General features: G+C 51.1%; 1 protein-coding gene and 1 long non-coding RNA gene across 2 annotated transcripts; one reads left to right on the top strand and one right to left on the bottom strand.

Annotated features, from left to right (window-relative positions):
* The first annotated feature begins 52 nt into the window (after positions 1 to 52).
* Positions 53 to 22351, top strand: Nsg1 (neuronal vesicle trafficking associated 1). The gene is made up of 5 exons (XM_031341929.1): positions 53 to 570; positions 932 to 1086; positions 4236 to 4352; positions 14952 to 15062; positions 20840 to 22351. Exons 2-5 carry the CDS (start codon positions 958 to 960, stop codon positions 21038 to 21040), a joined length of 558 nt encoding a protein of 185 aa, XP_031197789.1. The 5' UTR covers positions 53 to 570; positions 932 to 957; the 3' UTR covers positions 21041 to 22351.
* On the bottom strand, positions 18928 to 20953 carry LOC116070509. The gene is made up of 2 exons (XR_004110435.1): positions 19324 to 20953; positions 18928 to 19203 (listed from the first exon to the last, which is right to left on the bottom strand). It is a non-coding gene; the product is annotated as an uncharacterized LOC116070509 (long non-coding RNA).
* Positions 22352 to 22825: the final 474 nt, after the last annotated feature.

Below are 22825 nucleotides of genomic sequence, written 5' to 3'. Positions count from 1 at the left end.
GCCTCACACTAAGGGCCACCCGAGGTCTATCGCCTACACTGTCCTCCGAAAATCTTTGTCATCCTTCAGAATTCTCAGACCTGATCGACAGTAGGCCGGCACCTTGTTTTCATCCACCTTTGGGGCTCCCTGGCTTCCCAGCATCTCTCCCTCCCTCCCCTTCCTTCCTCCCTATCGTCCCGCGCTCGGCCACCGCCCCAGGATTGCGCAGCCCGTCCCAGTATTCCCTTAGTTAGGCATCGGGAGTCTCAGGTTCTCGTTCCTCCGGTTCGGGCGCGCGCGGGGTCCCCGGGGGACCCCCACCGCAGCCGCGTGCTCCTTTGTGCGACCGATCCGCGCGCGGGCGGCGCTGCGTCAAGGCGGAGGCGCATCGGCGCGGCCCCACGCGCACTCCCGCGCGCGGCCCCCGGGAACGGCAGGAAGGAGGCGGTGCGCGGAGGCGGGAGGCACAGAACCCAATCGCTGATCCCCCGGCCGCGGCGCCGCCTCCGCCATTGCTGTGCGCGGGAGCGGGCGACGCGGAGCCTCGGAGCGCGCTTGGAGCCCAGATCTGTCGGAGCCGGGCGTGGGGTGAGTGCGGGTGGCGAGCGGGGAGGGCAGCGGAGCATCTCTCAAGCAGAGGGCCGCGGGAGACTCGCAGAAGGCCAGCGCCACCCGATAGGGGACGCGCCCAGAAAGGCTGGGCACGGGTGGCGTCCCCTCACCCGGCCGTGATGCGCCCCGCGGGATGAGAGTCTAGAAATGTCAGTCAATACACAGCCTGAGACTCTGATCTGGCTGCGATCGCCGCGTCCCTGCCACCTCTCTGGGGAGATCAGGCGGGGACGGCGGCCGCGGGGACTGCGGGTGGGTGTGCAGAGTCCTCCTGGCTGTGCCCCGCCCTGGCCAGGCTACCGCTCGCCCTGACCCCCGCGTGGTCCTCCTTCCGCAGGCCGCAGCCTCGTGTCTTTCACAACCATGGTGAAGTTGGGGAACAATTTCGCAGAGAAGGGCACCAAGCAGCCACTGCTGGAGGATGGCTTCGACACCATTCCTCTGATGACGCCCCTCGATGTCAACCAGCTGCAGTTCCCACCCCCGGATAAGGTATGAGCCCCCGACATTCCCGCGCTGCTGAGTTGCACCCCTAAATCTTCGGCTGCAACTGAAACAAAAGAAACGCCTTGTGCGCTTTGAGAGATGGAGGCGGGCTCAGCCAGGAGGAGGAAGGCAGGGCGAGCACAATGTACCCTCGTGATTATGGGTTTGGTGATGCTGGAGGGCCCCCGCCTTAGATGACACCTTTGTCTCGGTGAGACTCCTCAGTGAAAGTCCCCCTCTTGATTTGGGGGGAGTCCTGTGAGAGCGTTGCTTGTTGGCACGGTAGTCTGGGGGGTCAGGAGTGAGCTCAGCGAGCTGGTCCTTGTGCTTTCCTTGTGCGGGTTTCAGCTCCACTTGTCTCACTGGGTGTGTGCTCATTCCTCTTTGTTCCTTTTGTGACATCTCCAGATCTGAGCTCGAGCTCAGCAATGCTAGTGTAACCAGGTAATCTTTATCCTGATGGTATTTTTTTTCCTGACTTAAAGACTCCTCTCTTAAACACCACATCCAGTGGAGTATAATTGCTCCACAAAGCCATTTTCAAGCCATAACGTTTAAAAACAAATTCTACCCTTAAAGTAGAAGATAGCATCACCGCACACTAATGTAAAGCTACACGCCCTGCATCTACAGTCCCAACACACAAAGGAGCTTGTACACTATTTCTGAATGCTCTACATTTATTGTCTTCATTTCTGGCTCCAGGCTCTGTGTTCATTGGGAAGCAGTACAATGGGATATAGAAGGACCTACAGTGAGATTTCCATGGTGGCAGACGAGGGTTTCTTTCACTCCTAAGCTTAGCTTCCCAAAGTGGTTTCATCCCCTGAATTCTATTGTCTGGGTTAGTTGTTTTTGTTTTGTTTTGCTTTGTTTTTTTGTTTTTGTTTTTGTTTTTGTTTTTGTTTTTTGAGGGTGAGGTGGGGAGATGGCAACATGGGAGCAGGGAAGGGGCTTCCAGCAGGTGTTTCCCTCTGGGAGAGGGAGCTCAGCTGTTTACACACAGAGTGGCACAAACCTGTGTAACCCATGCCTCAGCTGTTGGTCCAGATTGGCCTTCATAGGAGGAACTGGGCTGTTGAGTCTTTGACCTCCACCCTATGGTGGGGTGTCAGGGCTTGGTCTCTATCTCCCAACCCTCCTGCTTTGATACATGCAGCCAAGGAGCACCAGAAGCCTGTGCCAGGAACTCTGTGTCCTGAAGCAGCACTTCTATTAGGCAATTCCCTCTGCTCGGCCCAAGCATCCTCTTTTGCCCTCAGTGTGTTCCAGTTCCAGAACTGCCTGGCGTGGCCGGCTGCAAGGAGGAGGGCTTCAGGCAGCTCCCACATTCTGCCAGCCAGTTGTGTTGCTCAGGAGTAGGCTAGGTGGCTCTGTAAGGCACTGAGTCTCTCCTCTCTTGAGGTAACTGATGGGGATGCTCCAGAGAAAGGTATTCCTGTGGGAACTGGTCCTTGAGCTAGAAGGCTTCCAAAGTCACCAAAGAGGAGACAGATGCTCAGAGTTCACCAGACGCACCCAAGGTCATCATGCTGAAGGTCACCAGCCTCCTAGAAGTTTCTAGCCTTGCTGCTTAGTCCACTCTGCTTATAACTAGATACCTCTCACACTTGACACGATCCTGGGAGGTGAGGAATGTGACCTCTGAGAGCCAGGTTGTACCCACCTGAGAACATGCACTGGTGCTGAGGGCTGCCATTCGCATCAGGGACATAGCATTGCCTGACATCAGTTAGATATACTTGCCATATCAGGCTCTGTCCTGTGTACTTCAACATGCCCACAACCACTTCCATTGTCCTCACTTGACAGACACAGCAATGAAGGGCTAGACTAGAGAGTTTTAACAGACCTGTCCAAGGTCACCTGTCAGTTAGTGGTAGACACGGTTTGAATTTAGGTGGGCTAAATGGCCACAGATGTCCTCACGCTTACAATTCCAGATGACACGGGCCCTATAGCCTCCAGGTATGAGTGAAGGAGCCTTCTGTATTCATGGTCAAATGAAGTAGATCCAAAAGTATTCTCAAGGTCACAAGGCTGGCATGTGAGGATGGCAGGTCAGTGCTCAGTGCTGCCTTGGCATATATAATGCCTTGAAGGGGTAGATACCTCTCTGTCTACTTCAGGAAAGTGGCATGCCAGGAGTAAAACTTGACAGTGTACACTGAAGCTCAGGGCTTTCTGCCTCAATGGCAGTTACAGACTGCTTTCACTAAGACCACTCTTGAGGCTGGTTCTACAGGTCACAGCTGGAGTGGAGAGTCCTCCTAGTCGCTTGCTTGGGGCCCGTCCCAAGTCACTCAGTTCCCCTTGTCCTATTGTCAGGACAAGTAGGTGTCTCCTAAACCATGGAACAACAAAGGAGCTCCTCCCTTCAGCAGAAGTGTAGGGGGTGTCTGGTTCTCTCCTAGCCCATAGCCAGTGCTGGGCACTTGCTCTGCAGAGTGAGTTTGGGGATTAGAAGTTGGTAATTCCTTGACCTCCCTCTCCCTGTCCAAGGGAAACAGAAAGGCAATGGGTCTCCAACAGAGGCAGAGCTGGGGAGAGAGACCAAGATGGGAATGTCCCTGTAGTATGTAGCATGGGTTCCCAGGTTGGTGTCAAGTTGGCAGGGCTGCAGGCAAGTTTGGGCAGGGCAGATGAATGGGTTCCCAGGTTCACAGGAGAGAGTGGTGGGGAAAGAAGGAAAGAGAGACCCTTCAGCACTCTCCAGTCCGAGAGGCTCCTAGAGAAGTTTATTTCAAGACCCTAGTTCTTGAGTGCTAGGCAGTTGTGTTCAGGTCCCTTCCAGTGACATGCATATCCAGCACGTGGGTAGCATAGAAACACCAGTAGGAGAATAGAGGTGTCCTCTTCACACCCTGGGCCAGGACTTTTCAACAGTGAGCGCTCGGCCTGCCAGCCATTATTCCTGTGGCCTTGGCCAGTTAGCATCACTTCTCTGTCCCCTAGTTCTGTATTTTTTCTTGGGGCTGCTATAGGACCATGAATAGGCAATGTCTCTGAAACCACCTTTGTGGAGAGTTCTCAGTGCCTGGAGGAATGGTGGGTATCTCTGAACTTGACAGTCCCAGACCCACCTGCTCAGGGCAGATGGGTCTGAACACATCTGGCTTACCACTGACCATATACCTCTCTGTTTCCTGGCTAAGGTCGTTGTGAAAACTAAGACTGAATATGAACCTGACCGCAAGAAAGGAAAAGCACGTCCTCCCAAGATAGCCGAGTTCACCGTCAGCATCACAGAGGGTGTCACCGAGAGGTTTAAGGTGAGTGGTCCATGTTGAGCTGCTGCCCTTAGGGTGGGAGGCATCTGCCAGGCTGCAGAGAGGTCTTTTAGAGGAGTAGGAACATGATGTGATTCTACTTATCCAGTCTCCACGGACCCACAATAGCTTCCAGTCCCAACCTGGTGGCTCTCCATGTTTTTTTTTTTTCCCTAAGTTTTTCCTTTTTCTTTGCTCATCCTCCAAAATAATCAGATAATGTTTATTTTTATAACAGAGAAAACCTACCCATGAACTTTCCTTTAGGCAAAGGCAATAAACGTGAGCAAACATTTGCCAAACATGGAAATCTTTGCCTGACAGTTATAGGAAAGAAGCAGATAGCCCAAGACGCTTAGACCTACCTTTCCAGGCAGGGCTCTGTACCTAATGCCAACTCCTCCAAGGGCTGCCACATGAAAAGGGTTCTCTCCTACATTCCACCTCATGGGGGTGGGGCAGGTACTGCTCACTGGGTTAGTCTCCCATATGAACTAGGGTTGGTCTCCAAGCCTGTCTTCTGCAGTTCTTGGGTGCTAGGCTCTTCTGCATCCCACCTCATGGGGAGAGGAGCACGGTGGGGAGGGGGACTGCAGGCTCATTGGTCCCAGCTCTCTAGGGCAGAGCCATGACCAGAGTCTGCCTGGCTGCAGAACCCATGTGTTCAACCTCCAATCCTTCTTCACCTTCTGCCACCTCTGGCCATGGCTGCTGGAAGGGCTGAGGCACCAGTGAGCTCTGGTGGGAGGGGCCTTCCTCACAGCCAGGGTGCATGTCCTCTAAACTGCTATCTGCTGAGGAACAAGCTGCCATGTTGGTATTCTGGCAGCCTCACTCTTCAGGAAAGATGGAAGAGGAAATAAAAATGGTGCCCGAGGCCCAGATTCAAAGGGGTTAGTTGGAAGCCATCCTCAGACCTTAATAAGTAGTCTTGGATGAATGGATGGTCATCCACTAGGATGTATAAGTAAGCTATTCAAAGGTGTGCCAATGCAGACCCACACTCTTGGCACATGGTAGAGCATCTATATTATCTCTTGTTTAGTTCTTGGGTGATCATGGGAACTACAGAAGACAGGCTTGGGGACCAACCCTAGATCATAGCTGCAAGGGAATCCAGAAAAGCAGAGTGTTTTCATGGAGTTTGTAATACAAACTCCCTTCTGCATCTTGTTGCTTCTCACGGCTGTTTGGGTCTTCCTGGTACAGTGGGTTCCATGAGGGACACAATCTGTGTCCCTGGTGATGCTGGCCAGTGAGTCGTATGGTACCCAGGTATTCGCTCCATCTGTTGAGTGTCTCTGTGTGCCAGGCTCTGGTCCCTCTGGTGTTCTTGGTTTGTGTTTTTCTCACATGCTTACTTGAGGCAGGTCCCTAGGCCCCTTGCCTAAGGGATGGGTGATGCATCTGACTTTTCCAGCCTCTTTCCTCTTCCCTTCTGGTAACAGATAAGCTTTTCCAATAGAGGCCTGAGGCACAGAAGTACAGAGGTCCTGTCTGCGTCCTTGTGGGTATGGAAGGGTGTCAGGTATGCTGGGCTGCTCTTCCTGGATCAAGGGGTGGCTCTTAACATGTTTTAGGTTCATGGCCAGAATTAAGATGGATTGACTTGAGGTTAGTATCTCTGTTCTACTATGGGATCAGCATGGTTGCCATCTGCTGACTTTTTTTTTTTTTTTCTCCATCAGCATCATGGGTACTTGGGATCAGGTACAGGAGCAGACCTGAATGTCAAAGCCACACTGTCTGAATGTCATCTTGCCTGAACATGTCCTGGTTTCTTGGGTCTGAATGGATTTTTTTTTTCGTCCCTATCACACTTTAGGTCAGAGAGTAGTATGGTAGCCAAATATCCTCTCCATCTGTTGAGTGTCTCCGTGTGCCAGGCTCTGTCCCCTTTGGCGTTCTTGGTTTGTGTTTTTCTCACATGCTCACCTGAGACGGGTCCCTAGGTCCCTTGCCTAAGGCACAAGTGACGCAGATTTGGCCCCAGGGCTCTAGGCAGTCATGGCTGGGCCTCTGCATGGTTACCTGGCTTCTGTTGCCCAGAATCTTAGGGCTCAGAAGACCCAGGAAGACCTCAGACAGTCTCTACCACCCCAGGGGCAGGCTGTTGGTCTCAGGAGGCCTACCTCCCCTCTCTCACTTTCTCCCGGGTATCTGGGAAGACATTGAATACAGTGGGAATTGCTCTACACTGCAGTATTGCCTGGTCTCACACATGGCTGTCAATGTTTCCCTACGCCTAGCTTCTGTGCTTTCTTTATGACTCACCCCCAGAATGGCTGGGACTCCCCTCATCTTGGGTTCTAAAACTGGTACTTCCATTATGAACTCCCATGATTCTGTGCTCCAGCTCCAGGCAGGAATCTGTCCCCCTCTCTCTCCTTTCACACTGAGGCTCCCAGAGATGAGCTTACCCCAAATTCCTGCTGCCCTCTGCCAGGGGGTGGTGCTTACAGAAGCGAACTTTTTATCTTGTGGATGCCACAAATGATCCAGGAAGTAGGATGCCATCCCTCTCTCCATGTTAATCAGGGAGAGGCTGAAACAGAGCTAGAGCTCTTGGGTTGTGGCATTGTAGGGCACAGGTTTGCAAGGGTGTCACTCACCACACCCCTTCCTCTGCTGATTTAGACCCTGTCCTACAACTACCACTGCTGCCTTGCACCCCACAGAACCTGGTCTCCTTCCTGTTCCAGCAGCTGAGCTAGATGGCACCCCTGACAAGTTTTCCTCTGATGTCTTGTTTCTGTGTCACAACTCCCAGCCCCACCCTCTCCAGTTGTGCTCTTTTAAGAAGCTGGACTAGTCTAGACCTCTCTCTGGGCATGGGCCCTGTGATCTGATATCCCAAGCAGGCACTGAAGAGTTGATCTCATGAAGCAGAGGACTCTTGACCTGGCTTATGACCTTGAAAAAGGAAACCAGGCCATAGCAGCCCCCTGGGATAGGAATATTGGCCAAAAATGAAGGTGTAGGTAGGGCTTGTGTGTGCAGACAGGACTTATGAGCAGCCTGTGCCAAACACTGTCAGAGTCCTCGATACCATCTCTCTGGCGCTTACCACACTCTCAGTAAGAGCTGGCTAAGTGAATGAGTGGGCTCATCCATCATTCTGATAGACTCCTGTGGAAGGGGCTTGGCATGATTTCTGGGGTGTCCCTATGGGCTCCTTAACAGCCAGGTAGCTCTCCTGATCTAGCCTTATTACTGGGCCATGGATGGGTATGTGCTCTCTATAGGTGACACTTAGACAGTTGTCACAGGGCCAGAAGATGACCAGTCTTAGCCAGGAAATGGCAGATTCAGGGTAGGACCCCTGCAGCTCATCTGCAAGGGTTGGTTCCTCTGAGCACACTGAGGTGAGCAGTGTCCTGAGGGCACTGAGGGACAGTGGACTCAGAGGACTGACCCATGTTCTTAGGGCATCTCTTGCCTTTGTCAGCTCTGAGATGCTTCGAAACCAGAAAGTTAGTTGCTTACATGGACCATTAAGGTCCGTAAGGACCATGGGAGTTCAGTAAGGTTCCACCCAGGCAACATACATTTTAGTCAGCTCTACAGTTGGATTAATGTCTCCCGAGGTTCTGTACTTTTCTTAATGGGGGGCCCCCGCCTGGCGCAGCAGCAGAGACTTTTGGAGGGCTGAAGCCCTTTAGAGATGCTGAGATTGTCCACCCTTCTGGAAAGTTCTCTTGGCCTTTAAGACTTAATGATCTTTTCCATGTCCCTGAGTGCACACATACAATAAGCTCTGTGCCTGCTGTGCATAATAGCGTCAGCTAGCTAAAGGTTGAGGGTCTCTTCTGAACTTGGGGGTTTGGGGAAGAAACAGGATATCTGGAATCGGGGACCTACCCTCTGAGTCTCCTACCGGGGATTATTCACGGTGAAGGGGGAAGCAGCATACCATTCTGAAGGCGATCGTTTGGGTGTTTTCTTTGGTCTGTGTGTAAATCCAGGGAAGGAGGTCTTTGAAGCAGCAGATGAGTTGTGTGCACGTGTGAGCTTCTTGGTCCTTTATTTGCATTGTTAAGGTGCGCCCACCTTAACTTCAGAGGGCACCCTTGAAACTGAGTGTCTTTTCGGATATTACACTGTGGTTATCACTGGAGGGTTAATCTCCTGGCTGCAAGGTTGCTAGGTTGGTTGCTAGGTAACAGCTGGTGCAGGGGGTCAGGTGGGGGGGTAGGCTTCCTGAGATTGCTACACTGGGAGAGCAGGATGAATCACCCTGTGGCAGCCAAAAGCCCAGGCTTCCAATGAGGCTTGAGTCAACGGGGAGAGCAGCCATTTAATTAATCAGAGGTGTTTTAACACTGAGCGTAAATGTAGGCTAGGATGTTGCTCCAATGAGCTAAACCTAAACATTAAAAAAAACAAAACCAAAACAAAACAAAAAACCCAACACTGTGCTTTCCCACGTGTGCAGGTAGTGTGCAATGGGCTGTTGGGCTGGCTGCTTCTTAATGTCCTGAAAGATGGATGTTCCACAATGAGGCAGACTCAGGGAAGGTTTTTGCCAGGTTCTCTTCTGTCTTCCGTGCTTTGTGGCTGTCTGAGTGAAGAGGGCTGAATCTTCTGAGGTCCACATCCTCCCCCTTTCCCATTGAGTGAAGGGTTTTGGGATGGAGCCACAGCCCTCTTTCAAGGTCAGCAAAGAGCCGGGAGGATGTCTTAGGAGAGGCCTCTTAAGGATGGTCCTCAGAGCTGGCAGCCGATGCTGCAGTGCAGGTGTCCCCTTGGCATGCTGTTGCAAAGGATGCTGTGGGTGGTTTGTTTCTTTCTCCCTCGTCCTTAATGACCTTGAGTTTCCTGTGGGCCTGCTTTGCACACCCTCTAATAATCCCCATGACAGTTTCTAAGTCACACTTGTTAACTGTTTATAAGCGGCGATGTGATTTTTCTACATCCAGTACAGTAGGGGTGGTGGGAGGAGGGTCTTCACTCATGGTAGCAAGAGAGACCTTAGAAACTTGATTAAATGCCTAGACCTGCAGCTGCAGAATCCACAGATTCTGGGTCTAGCTATGGAGCGTGTGTGTGGGGGTTCTTCCCAACTTTAGTAAGACATAGGTTGAATCACCTTGAGGTGTGTCTCTGTGTTCTCTTCTCTATGATACCTAACATATTTGGTTCTGTAAACACTTGGGGGTTTCAAGATTCACTCTCTGAGAGGTTTTTTTTTTCTTTCCTTTCCTGTACTGCATTAGTCAGCAAAGGTTTCTTTTCTTTCCCTTCCCCCTGAGGGATGGAGGACAGAGACCGTAAGTGACCTAGCACTGTCAACCTGCTCAGCCTGGGCCCTTCGTGAGCCTTGTTTTTCTTGTCCTTAATCTTCTCCACAAGGAGCAGCCCCAAGGTCAGCTGCAACAGGAATGAACACAGGACTCAGACCCACATCCTAGGACAGCCACCCCATGTCAGTGTGGTTATGAATGTCTCTCCTGCTGTTCCTGGCTGGGATTCTGCTGTTTGGGGCCTGGTGGGAAACACTTCGAGAGCCAGTGCCTTGGCAGTTAGATGACTGTAACCCATGCATGGAGACCGTGACACTTTGGTGAAAGGCAGAAGGCTAAGTGGGGGGAGATGCTGAGCAGTACTTGGCCGGCATGCTGGGTCTAAGTACCTTTCTCTGCTTCACAGGGATCACCCTGAGCCCCCTCTCCTCCTCCTCCTCCTCCTCACTGGGTCACACCCTGAACCCTCTCTCCTCCTCCTCCTCCTTACTGGATCACACCCTGAGCCCCATCTCCTCCTTAGTTTCACCAAGGGACACAGTCTGTTCCGCACTGTTCCTTTCTAGGAAATGCTCCTCAGATCCTGCTGACCTCCTCACAGGGCTGCTCTGGCTTGGGGATACCAGCATCCAGGGACACGCTCAGACTCTTGCTTTCCTCCTCTGGTCCACTAAAAAATAGTGGTAAAATATAGATGCCAAACTCACCATTTCAAAGTACAGTTTAGTGACATTGAACAGTTGCCAACTATCATACTGTCAAGTTCCAGAGCATTTCATTATCATGGAAGCTGGCCCAGACTACGAAGCAGTGAGCCTTACCTCCCCACATCCCTAACAGCCACGGATCCCACAATGTCCTTTGTCAGGACCCATCACAGAAGTGGACCATACACCATGCAATCTTTCAGCATCACAGGGTCAAAGTTCATCTGTTGTAGCATGAGTCAGAACTTCATTCCTTTTGAAGGCCAAGTAATATTCCATTGTGTGGACATACCAATTTTATTTATCCACTCAGCCATACTGTTTTTTTTGTATAAACTTTTGCTTGAAGATCTGTTTTTTATTCTTGTAGAGGAATAATACCCATGAGTAGGATTGCTGGTTTCCATGGTAATTTTTGTAGTTTATGTGTTGTGGAACTGCCACTGTTCCTTATATCAGAGCCATCATTTTTCATTACTATCAGGGTTCCAGAGTCTCCTCTGCACATTGTCAGCTCTTGGTACAGTCATTGCAGTGGGTGTGGTGTAGCATCTCCTTGTGGTGTGATTTGCATTTCCCTGATGCCTAGCCACATCAACCTGCTTCCTGGGGTCTTGCCACACTGAGGACTTGTCTAGACTCCAGCTCCTTGATGTGTCAATGGGCAGCTCAGTCAGCTGGCTCATGTCCCCACTCCTGGCAGGTCATGATGCAACTAGTCCCCATGTTTTTGATGCTTCAGGCCTCTCTGATCTTCACCTCCTCTTTCTCTCACCTCCCAATGAACTCTTTATCTCTTGAGGCTGATGCTCCTCCAGGAGCTCTCCAGAGTAGTCAGAGCCGCCTCTGTGTCCTGCCTCTCTTGTGACACTTCTTATTTGCCTTACTGAGTTGACACCAGGGTGATGCAGTGGAACATGCAGGCTGCTCAGATAACTCTTGAGACAGACACTTTGGATAGCTCATGTCAGATCACCTGAGAAGGTTCCCAGACTACACAGGCATTCCTAAGGTGGGAGAAGGTAGCACCTTCTGGGCTGAAGGCACTTTGGTCTCACAGGCCCCTTCATAAAGAGAAGAGAAAAGCAAATGGTGACAGGTGTGGTCTAGAGACAAGTCTAGTCAGTCTGTTTATGTACTCCTTGTATTAATTTTTTGCCTTCTGATTTGACACACACTTGTCTGATTTGAAAATATAGTGGTAGGTGGGCTTCATGGCAAGGCCGGCAATTCCAGTCAATTATGAGGCCAGGACAAGGGGACTGCCAGTTCACAGGCAGCCTGGGCCACTTAATGAGGCCTTGTCTCAAAATAAAAAGTGGACCCAGGGACTAGATCCCCTGTACCTGGGAGAGGCATGGCCCAGAGGGCAGCTCCTTTCTTGTCAAGGAAATCTCTAGGTTTTGTCCCTGGCTGAGAAGGGTAGGGGTCAGCCTGGTCTGGAAACCTGTGGCTCTCTAGGCCTCCTTAGGATGTGAAGGGAAAAGCTATACTTGGTACGGCCCCCATCCGGTATGTGAGAATATTTATTTAATTAAATAGTGATTTAATTAATACTGGGACCCCTGCAAGCCATGTTCATGCTGTGTCTGCTGAGTGGACAATTCTTGGGTTGGTTCTAGGTGCCAGAGGCCTGCCTAGGAAGTACTCACTTGGAGGTGGGCGATGTGCCAGCCTAGGCTATGGTGGGGCTCCAGGGATCTGTTCCTTGCCTGTCTGTTTCTGTACCTTTCACTCCACTCTCCCCTGCATTCTTATCACTGCTCTGTCCCTGAATCACCCTGACACTCTTAGGAAGATGCCAATGAGGTGATGAAGCTTCACCTGGATAACCCAGCTTGTCTTTCCATCCCAAGATCCTTGGTAGGTCCCAAGGTTCTCCGTCCAGTTGGTGTTAATGAAACAACACTGGGGATCTGGCTGTTGTTTGTTTCTTGTGCACGTGTGGAGGGAAGAGGGCAACCTTTCCTCAGGCCCCAGTCAACCTTTTTCTTCAGAGCAGGTTTTTCTCTGCTTCGGAAAATCACCGGTTATGCTAGGTTGGGTGGCCGTATCCTCCTGGTATCCCTTCCCAGTGCTAGGATTACAAGTACATGCTTTTGTTTGTTTGAATGTGGAAAACCTTTATTGCCGTGCAGGGGCAAAGCATTGTAATGGAGTGGGTCAGGCGAGGCCTAGCTGCTCACTCATGGCAACCAGGAAGTTGGGGAGGGCGGGCAAAGGGCCAGGGACAAGATGCCCCTTCAAGTCCCCTCCCCACCCCCAGTGCTCACTTGTTCTAACCAGGCCCCACCTCCTGAGAGTCTGTTCAGCTATGAACTTGTCCATGGAGTAACTCACTGATGAGGTTGGCACCAATACAATTACCCATTCACCTCAGTAGCTCTATCACCTGCTGACCAAGTCTTCAATAATAAGTGTTTTAGGAGAACACTTTAATATTCAAACCTAAATGGTAGCTCGGAAGCCTCGGGTTACAGGAATTCTGCTCATAAGTGGGACCCTCTGTTTGTGCCCATGGGTTCCACTCAGGCCAACCCCAGGGAACACTTGGGCACCATTCAACAATGTCCGTTTCTCATTCCTGATAGTCACTGTCACTGCCTTGGGTGGGGCTCCCATGATGTTAACACACAGCCATGATTGAGTCTGGTTTGTGCTTGGTCTGGGTCATTGTGAGAAGCTTCCATATATCTTCCTTCAATGGCGCCTCCCTGGGCTCCTAGCTCGCCTGGTGTCCTGACGTCCCAGATGAAGGTGTTTCCTCTTTGATATCTAGGCCTCTCGCATGAATCAAGTGTGACATTATGGTTTCTCAGCTTCTGCATGGAGGCCGTAACACTAGGTGAAAGGGGTTGGTGTGCCCACTGTATGCCTGCCTGTGATCTCTTGCAGGCCTCACCATAAACATCAGCATGGGGCTGGAAGCTCTGTTTCCTAGATGAGATACTGAGGACCACAAGGGGTGCCCTTCTCAGGCCATCTTCCGTTCCAGCTCCTGCTGGCTCACCCGTGTCTTTTGGTTCCTCTGTCCTGCAATTGATTAGAAGATGAATGGTTGGTGGTATAACTCCTGGAGGTGGACTGTCTGTTCGTCCTTGTAGAGAAAGCCTCGGGGAGATTCCCTAAATCTGGAGGAGCTGCAGATGTCTGACTCAGTCATTTTGTTCTGTGTTCTAGAATATTACCAGTTGTCTCATGGGTATGTGTATGTGGGGGGAGGGGAGGAGGTCATGAAGGTCTCCAAACTGGGACACACTTTATTCCCTGGAGTCAGGAAGGAGCTCATGATTTGTTATGTGGTGCCTGCCCATATAACTGGTGTTCAGAACAAGGCTTGGGTGTTCCAAACCCTCCCTGGGGTCCAGAGACTGGCCAGGGCCTTGAAGGGTAGGAAAATGAGAAGATGCAAAATGGGTTTTGAAAAAGGTTGGGGATATCTGCAGAAGAAATGTGTGTGGGAACTGTCTTCAAGGAAGGTGATCCAGGCCTGTGCTCCTTAGCACAGATCCCATGGCTGCCTGAACAAACTACCACAAGGTGGGGGAACCTCAGATGTTCCAGGTTTCTGGAGGCAAGAGACATCTGAAGTTAAGTGTCTGTGGGACACGCTGTCTCAGAGTCCTCCTGTGGAGTTACCACCATCTCTGGGGCTGCTGCATGGTAGAGATGCATTATTCCAGCCTCCATCCACATGTGACCTTTCCTCCAGTGTGTGTCTCTGCCTCAGTTGTAAGGACACTGGTCAGACTTGACAAGCTAATGACCTCATCTGAACACAGCCCACATGAAAAGGCTCATTTCCAAATGAGGCCCCAGCCCCAGACCCTTGTGCTGGACACACTGCGCATTTTCCTGTGGGGTTGGGAGCATGTTTCCTAGTGCTCTGTTTTGTTGTTTCCCAGATACCTGTCAGGCTGACAGCCATTGTCCCCTGGCTTTATGATTTTTAATATTAAAAACATTGAGTATTAAAAATAAAAAAATAGCATACTATTAATTACCTGTGTGAGAATGAGACAGACAGATAGACAGAGTTTTCTCCTACTAAGTGGGTCTCTGGGATTGACCTCAGGTCATCAGCCTTGGTGGCAAGCACCTTTACCTATAGAGTCATCTTGCCAGCCCTGTTATATTTTTAAAATTTTTATCTTATTTTATTTTGAAGCAGGATCTCAAGTAACTCAGACTGTCCTTCAATTTGCTCTGTAGTTGGGAATGACCTTGAACTTCTGATCCTCCTGAAGTACCTGAATTACAAGTGTACATCACCTCCAGGACTCAGCCCTGTTGGCAGGGATGGTGAGAAGAGAGGCAGGCAGCTGGCTCCTTGGCAGGGTGGATTCCTGCCAGGCAGTGTTTTGGGTGAGGTGGCCTGGGTTAAGATCCTGCTCCAGCCCCACTTCTTGGTCAAAGGCCCAAGTCACCTGGGCTTTCCCAAGTCTACACAGAGCTTTCCTTGTAGCCTGGGATGCTCGAAACACATGGTGACATGTGGATGTGTTGAAAAGATTGAGCCATACAAAATGACCAATCCAAGGTGATGCCCCAGGCTCTTTGCACAGGTGCACATATCTCTGTATGTATGACTGCTTGCACCTGTCAGTCAGCTGTCTTCTTGGTCCCAAGCTGTTCTCTGCTTCTTCTTACAGGTCTCTGTGCTGGTCCTCTTTGCCCTGGCTTTCCTCACCTGTGTCGTCTTCTTGGTTGTCTACAAAGTGTACAAGTATGACCGTGCCTGCCCTGATGGGTTTGTCTTGAAGGTAAGGCCTTGCATGTCCAGCCCACCCCCGGCCCCCAGGATACCTTTGAACCTCTTTCCTCTCCAATCCTAGGGACATGTAGCAGCAGGCTGTGCACCTTCAGTGGGAGGGTACTTGCTGGAGATCCAGAAGGCACTGTGGGGTCACTGGCAAGGAAACCCCTGGCTTGTCCCTGGGGAAGAGTCCCCTCACCCCCACGGTAGAAGTGCCAGGCTAACACTTCCATTCAGTACCTGGTGGGAGTAGGGTGCAATGACCAAGAGAGAAGCCCTGTCCCGAGCCACACAAAGGGGACCACCTGCCTACAGGTTGTTCTTGGGTTCTCCTGTGGGTTCCGCTGCAGGGGCCATGTTGTCAGCCACACACATGGAAATGTTCTCTCTGCTTCTCTGCCTCCTTCCCATGAGTCTGCTGTTGGCACAGATGCATGTACGCAGAGGACTAAGGAAACAAAACTGAAGGGAGGGAAGCTAGGGCAGAGGTAGGAGATGGAGCAGAGCAGAGGGGTGACCCACTTGCTAGAGGCCTCCATGTCTCACTCACTCTGGTTCTGAACTTTCCAGAGCTGATGGAAAATGAATGGTCTTGTGCAGGCTTTGGCACTGCTGAGATGTGAACAGAGCAGGCACTGAGAGTGTGTGCTAGCCTGCACTGCTCGCTGGATCCTTGCTGGATGGATGTGTCTTGGTTTTGCTGAGATGAAACTGCAATGCCCTGGCAGAGCAAGTTAGGAGAGCTGAAAGTTCACATACCACAGACAGGACCTCCTCTGCCTCTTACACACTACAAGGTCCTCTAGAGCCTCTGCCTTTCGGGCCTTCCTTCCTCCTGCAGTGACTGTAGGGTACCTGCCACACGAGAACACTGCTTGTTTAGGGTGCTAAGCTACACCCTGGAGCAAAGATCCCTCCTTCCCGATGCCTTCTGCTTCAAGAAACATGAGATGGGCAGGTGGGCAGGCACGTGTATACCGAGGAGGACTTGGCATGGAGTATAGGAGTCTGCCCTTTCTAGAAGGTGTCCACACTGGGCAAAGTAGGAGATGGAGAGAGTAGCAGGTGGATTTGGGTGTGCTTGGTGGTGTTTGGGAGAGTGGCCAAAGTACAGCGAGATCGTACACTGCTCAGCACCCTGAGTTCCTAGCAAAGACCCCAGAAAAGAGGGTGTGATAAGGATGATCCCTTGGGTCACCTGGGCAGTGTACTGACAGAAGAGGCTGCTGCAGTCGGGCAGGGAAGAGAGGGTAATGGAGCCTCTGTGAGAAACAGGATGGGTAGCAGATAGTTCCTTACTGTAGCCACTGTCAGAGGTGGAGGGCCAGCCCTCCACCAACCACAGAGCTGTCCTGGGTTTTCTGCCTGGTGCATTGTCTCTGGCCTGGGGCAGGCCCTTTGCCCAGCACAGTGAGAAGGTAAAACTGTTGGTTCCACTTAGCAAACCCAAGTTCTGCGGGAGAAGCTGGTGCAGAAGAGTGACAATGAAGAAGACAGAGGCCTGGTCCCAGGCTGACTTCAGATCTGTTCCCTAGCAGTGTGGGAGGAGACTGGGAATCTGCATGTATAAAAGGCCCTACAGGGATTGCTGTCCACACTCCCTTGGGAGTCCAGAACTCCACAGGCAGTTCTGGAAGTGCACTGCTGTGGGCTTGTACACTTTCCACCAGGGTTTTAATGCTGGCAGGTGATGGATGGTGGGGGGTCTGGATGATACAGCTAAGGTGGGTGGGGGAGGATTTCCCCGCTTCCCTGCATTCAGGTACATGTACATTCCACATCTACCTGGGGTGGAGGGCTGGTCACAAGGTCTGTGAGCCACACTTGCCCTGGATGGCCACCTAGAGACTCCCTACCATTTTACCAATGGGAAACAGGGTTCAGAGGCTCTTTGTCCTGCCCAAGGCCATGCCCTTAATGTATTGTCTAGGGACCTCTGGAAGGGTACCAGCTAAGCCCTGGGAATCTGCCTAGACGGGAAGGGAACCCCAGAAGCCTGAATCCTACCAAGTAGCCAAATGGCCAAGCTGAGAAGTGTACAGCTAAAAGGCAGACAGAGCCAGGGTCGTGATATGGGTGCCGTTGGTCCTAGCACTCAGATGGTAGCAGCCTGGGCCATAGTGAGACCCTATCCATACTCCATGGTAATCCCTACCCAGGCCATGTGACAGTTGCACTCCTTCCAAGACACCCACACACAGGTGACTGAGGCTTTGCATGTGATTTCTTTTACCAAAAGGGTGTATGAAAACCTTTTTCCACATGGGTACAGACTGACCTGTGCCCCCAGCTCCTTCTGAGGTTCTTGACACCATCAGCCCTTCAGAGGGCCTTTCAGCATCTGCTGGTGGCCATGTTATATGAGAGGTGTCAGACAATACCTGCTGTCCTCTCAGCTAGGCCCCTGGATGGCAGGGCCATTTCCTAGCTGCCCCCAGATGCCCATGCCTGTCCTGACGTCTTGCTCCTTAAGGTCTTGGGTGCATGCAAAGCTTTAGCAGGGTCCTGTGCTGTGTGTGTGCCAGACTGGACAGGAGTCCTTCCTGCAGCTTTCCTCCCACTTCTCCAAGGACTGGAAAGGGGTATGTGTCAGGACAGGCTGAGGGTAGTGCTACAGGCTAGAGAACCTAGTCAGCTGCAGAGTCCTAGCTGGCCTACATAGCCATTTTCTTCTGCAGCAGCGTAGGGGGTTCCTTGTGCCAGGCTAGAGTCAGGACACTCCAGACTACTCTGGAGGATGCTCGGAGTGTTTGATCTTTTCTGTTTATCATCTTTGGCCACACCCTGGCTTCTTTCTGAGCTGTCCCACCCTGACCTGTGCTTACATCCTTACAGCAAAAGCAGCCAGGCTGGGTGGCACATTAGCCCTATTTTAAAGATGAGATCTCAGCTGGGACTATGGTCTAAGCCCAAAGCGAGGCTTTTTTGTCTGTAGCATTTGGTTTCAGGCAGTGCTAGCCCTTGGGGTGCTGTACCCTCTATTGCTTTGTGGTCTCTTCTGAACTAGCACTCAGCCCTCCCAGGACCCTGCAGGCATTTCTGAGCTTTATGCTTTAGGGTCTAGTGAGCTGCTGAGACCCTTCTCCACAGGCTGATCCTTTAAGTCATTATCCACCACACCAACAGTGGAGACACTTCTGAGGAGGGGCTTGAGGGATGACAGCCCAGAAGGGACACCCAGGGCTCAGTCTGAGCTGTTAGGGGGCATGGCCTTGAGGTTGGATCCTGAGTGCTCACCAGGCCCTTCACTGTTACCATTCTCATCTTACCATTCATAACCTTTCCAGACCCCCCAGTGATGACCTGCAAGTGCTGCATGCCTGCTGGTAGCTCTACCAGGATTTTTTTTTTTTTTTTAAATGACTACCAGGATTCTTTACATTCTGCCGTCTACACCTCCTGAGGAGGGAGTCAGACGGACCTTGGTGAGTGACCAGCAGGGCTAAGTTAATCATTGCCTGTGGATTAGGTTGTGCCAGGTTCTTAGCCACCTGCTGACCACTCCCCACAGTCCCAGGCCCTACACCATAGAAGGCTCTGTGTGGAAGAGGTCCTTAGGCGAGAGGACTCACTCTGAAAGAACAGGATCCTCCATAAGGAGCTTCCAGATCTGCCCAGATGGCTGCTCTCTATAACCATAGCCTCCTTTCCCCATCAATGTCCTTTATGCTCAGCCCCGTGACGCCAAGCAGTAGCAGAGTGATGTCAAAAATAAATCTGGATTCAGAGGGTGATATCGCATCCCAGTTCCAGTGGCCTCTGGCTTAATAAGGACCACGCTGCAGACAGCGCCCTGCATCCTGGTTCCATTCACACCCCCACATGGCACACATGCATGAGTGTATGCGCATACACTTGAGGCCACGCCAAAGTCTTGTGTCTTATGTCTCAATTATCTTTCCCTGTCCTCTTGGGTGGGGTGTTTCACTGAACCTGGCAGCCAGGGATTAGAGGTGTGCCATCTCATGCTCCATCTGTGCAGTCTGAGCCACTCTGAGTGCTAGATCTCCACCTCTGAGGGTTGTGGGGGGTTGGCAAGATGGGAGCTGCTGCACCAGGAAGTATAGGTGGTCTGCACACATGAGGTCATGTGTATCAAGGTAGGAACCCGCAAGTGCTGGCTGGACTGAAGATGCTGGTGGCAGATTCTGGAAAAGAACAGGTTGAACCCAATGTGGGTAGAGACAATAGAAAGGTCTGTTTCACATTCTTTATGGCCTTGAGTTGGGTGAGAAGGCAGGGATTAACACTCTGGATGGGTGGCTCACCTGGTGTACTGGTGGACAATGATGACAGGATGTCCCAGCTGGAGCTTATTCCCAGATCTGCTTGCGTGGTTCTCATATCTGCTTCACGAAGCCTCTTCACCTCTCTAGGCTCCACTTTTCTACCTATAAAATGGACTAAGTGGCATGAACCCTACAGTGAGAGAACTGGCCTGAAAGTACTCTAAAGACCTAGGTGTAGTAAAAGGAAGGCGGTGTATGGGTGCACCCTGCAGTCCCTTCCTTCACTGCAAGAGGAAGGAAACAAAGCTTGAGATCCGCGGGACACTCTCTCTCTAGGGCAGGGCATCCAAAGGAGTTGTCCCGTGAACCTGCCCTTGGCATTCAGACTCAGGCAACAGAAAGTTCCTAGGAACTACTCGCTGGTATCTTGGGCCACCTGCCCACTACACTGGTGGGCTAACCTGAGTTTGGAGCTGGAGGAACTAGGTCATCTGAGAGGAGAGAGCAACTCAGCATTGAGTGTCACGGGTGAAAACCAGAAGGGCTTTCCTATGCTTGGGCTGTGGCCTTGGCTGAGCTGCTGGACTCAGACTGCTCAGGGAGACACTTGGAATACAGATAGCTTCAGCACACATCTGTTAAGCTACCCTAGGCTTAAAAAGATGAATGTCTGGGTCTAAAGCTCCCAAAGGACAGGTGGCAGCCACCTCCGACTCAACTGTGGGGTCTGGGATCCCCATCTGTGCAGGCTTGGTGTGATAAGTTTTGGATGGCTGGACACGAGGAACAGTGTCTTCAACAGGATGGCATACTTCCTCCTGGTCTCAGAAGTCCAAAGGGAAGGCAGCACAGGGAGTCAGTCATCTGAAGTTCTGGATCCATCTTCCCCTGCCCTGTGGCTTTTGGGGTTTTGTCCTCTGGACAGTCAGAGATGGCAGAGAAGGGAAGATGTGGACACTAGTGGGGACAGCTGTTCTCTGGGAGCCAGCCTCAAAGCTGCTTGATACAACCATTCCGATTCTCTTGGCTTGGTGTTAGTTACATGGCCTTATAGGGCTACAAGGCAGGTCAGAAATAGTCATTGGCTGCTATGCTAATTGCATGGCTCAACTCAGAAGATAACCTGCAGGAAGGAAGGAGCTTGTTCTCTCCTACCATGGAGCTCCTGAGGATTGAACTAGGGGTTGCCAGATTTGACAGCAAGCACCTTTACCCACTGAGCCATCTCACTGGCCCCAAAGAAAGCCCTCGTCAGTGTTCTTCCTCTTACTTCAGTAGGATTGTTTGTAGGCGTGTCAAAGTGTCCTTGCTTCTAACAATGAGTGTGAGGAAGCACACCGCCTGTTCCCTCTATCCTGGGAGCCCAGGTGCCCACTGTAGCACAGCCCTCTACACAGCTGTCCCTCTGAGGGCAGGCCCCATCCCTCTGTCAATGTTAGTGTTTCTTCCTGCAAGCTCAGGGGAGATGCTGAGGAGCTATTGGGGGACAGTAACTGCAGGCACACGCTGGCATACCCTTGTATCTACTGCATCTCGATGGCCTCCTGTCTTCCAGAATACCCAGTGCATCCCAGAAGGCTTGGAGAGCTACTACACGGAGCAAGACTCCAGTGCCCGGGAGAAATTTTACACTGTCATAAACCACTACAACCTGGCCAAGCAGAGCATCACCCGCTCCGTGTCGCCATGGATGTCAGTTCTGTCAGAAGAGAAGCTGTCGGAACAGGAGACCGAAGCTGCAGAGAAGTCAGCTTAGTGAGCGGGGCAGGTTCCTTACAATGTGTCACTTGAAGGCAACAAGGGGACTTTGAGGGACATTTCATTAAATATAATTACCGATAATTTAGAGATTACTCATTTACGGTGCAATTGCTTCTGTTTGCTAATGCTGCTTTGCAAATAAAACTTGCTGCGGACCACCCACAGGCATAAGAACAAGTGCATCTCAGCATTGCTTAGAGAGCTTGATGCCACTGTCCATGCTGAGGAGTCTTCATCTAGCTCCTTCACTGGGATTCACTGGATACTGTCAAAAGGTGATTTACACTGGCTATGCCAGGGCTCTGGCCATCAGAACAGTGCATTTGGTGGTTTCCTGTTTTCTTTTATGCCCCTTTGCTATCTGCAGACCTTACTCCATAGCCATATCTAGAGTGATCCCATGCTTTGCTGGTGGCAGTGCTGACTGCCAAGATGCACTGTTGAGCAGCGCAGAGAAGGGAAGGTGGGCGCCCCGATGCAGCCCTGCCAGGCAATTCTGGGAGGTTCTCTTTGGTATGTCCCCTAAGCAGAGCACAAGGATGGGGTGGGGAGGAGCTGGCTCTGGGCCAGGGATTTGCTGAGCCTGTTTTTCTGTGGGTGGGCTGTCTACTGGTAATGTGCTAGATAGAAAGCAAGCCCACTGGCTCTTTTCTTTCCTGTTATGAATATATTTGCACGTATAGCCCTGAATGCAGGTGCAGTGTTAGTTTTTTGTTTTATTAGCCAGTGGGCAAAGTGAAATGTAATTGTGGGTATGCCAGGGCTTGTTTAGCTTTTCTTCTGTGAACAGATGTGACTCCTGTGCTGTGGGAAGTGGGCAGGACAGCTGGTGGGGGGCTGATGTGGCACCTTGCAAATAGAATATCTAAGTCCACAATCTTTGTAAGAAAAGTATGTTTATGTTTCAACCTGAATCTTGACATTAAAGTATATGTTTACAAAATCACCAGTAGGTAAACTAAATGTGTAAGACAATTAAATAGAAAAAGCTATTCCTGATTGTTTTCTTCCATGTTCTCAGACTGTGTTGTTTCTGGTGGGCATGTCAGAAGTCTCAGTGTTCTTTAGTAGGTCAGAAATAAATAGCAAATAGTCTGAGACCTTTGTGAACAAGCATGGTGACCACCATCAGCTCCATTGTTGTTTCCTGAGGTGTGCTACTGAGACAAAATTATTTATTGTTGAGGTGTTCTGAAACAAAGACCATGAGCTCAGCACAGGGGGAGGGGGTCACAGTCATGAGTTTGAAGTGCATTGGGAAGCTGTGAGGAATGCATAAAGAGCAATAAACGTGTGCCAAAACTTGTCTATAGAGGGATCTGACTCACGGACCGTGTGTGTGAAGTAGGCAGGCCCTGTTGTGTTTTCTAACGTAGCCCTTTACCCACTGTGAACTCTCCCAATATAGTTCTCACATTCACTCTACAAATAAAGAGCTTGTGGGTACCTAAGCTGCACACTGACTGTCTGTACTCATGTGCTTCAGCAAGAACTGTGCAGCCCAGGATACATCTGTACACAGATGTGGGCCATGTGCCATACACTTCTAGTTCTCAACAGGCAATCCCATGGCCTCTTCTAGAGGGGCAAGTTATGTAAGAATAAGGGCAGAAGGCCCACTCTTCTGAGGTCCACACCCTTCTTGGAACACAAATTCCTAGGACCCAGTGGCAGGAAATGAAGCTTCACATGCCTCCAGACCCTCGCTTTGCTGTTAACAAGCTGGGGAGCCAGGTCAGGAGAGAGGCTTAGTGGAGGACACCAGAGCCTGCCTGTCCAG

This window comes from Mastomys coucha, unplaced genomic scaffold, assembly GCF_008632895.1.
Source record: "Mastomys coucha isolate ucsf_1 unplaced genomic scaffold, UCSF_Mcou_1 pScaffold22, whole genome shotgun sequence".
Lineage (NCBI taxonomy): Eukaryota > Metazoa > Chordata > Mammalia > Rodentia > Muridae > Mastomys > Mastomys coucha.
The sequence above is the reverse complement of the archived record's forward strand: the minus strand, read 5'-3'. Positions and strand labels throughout refer to the sequence as shown.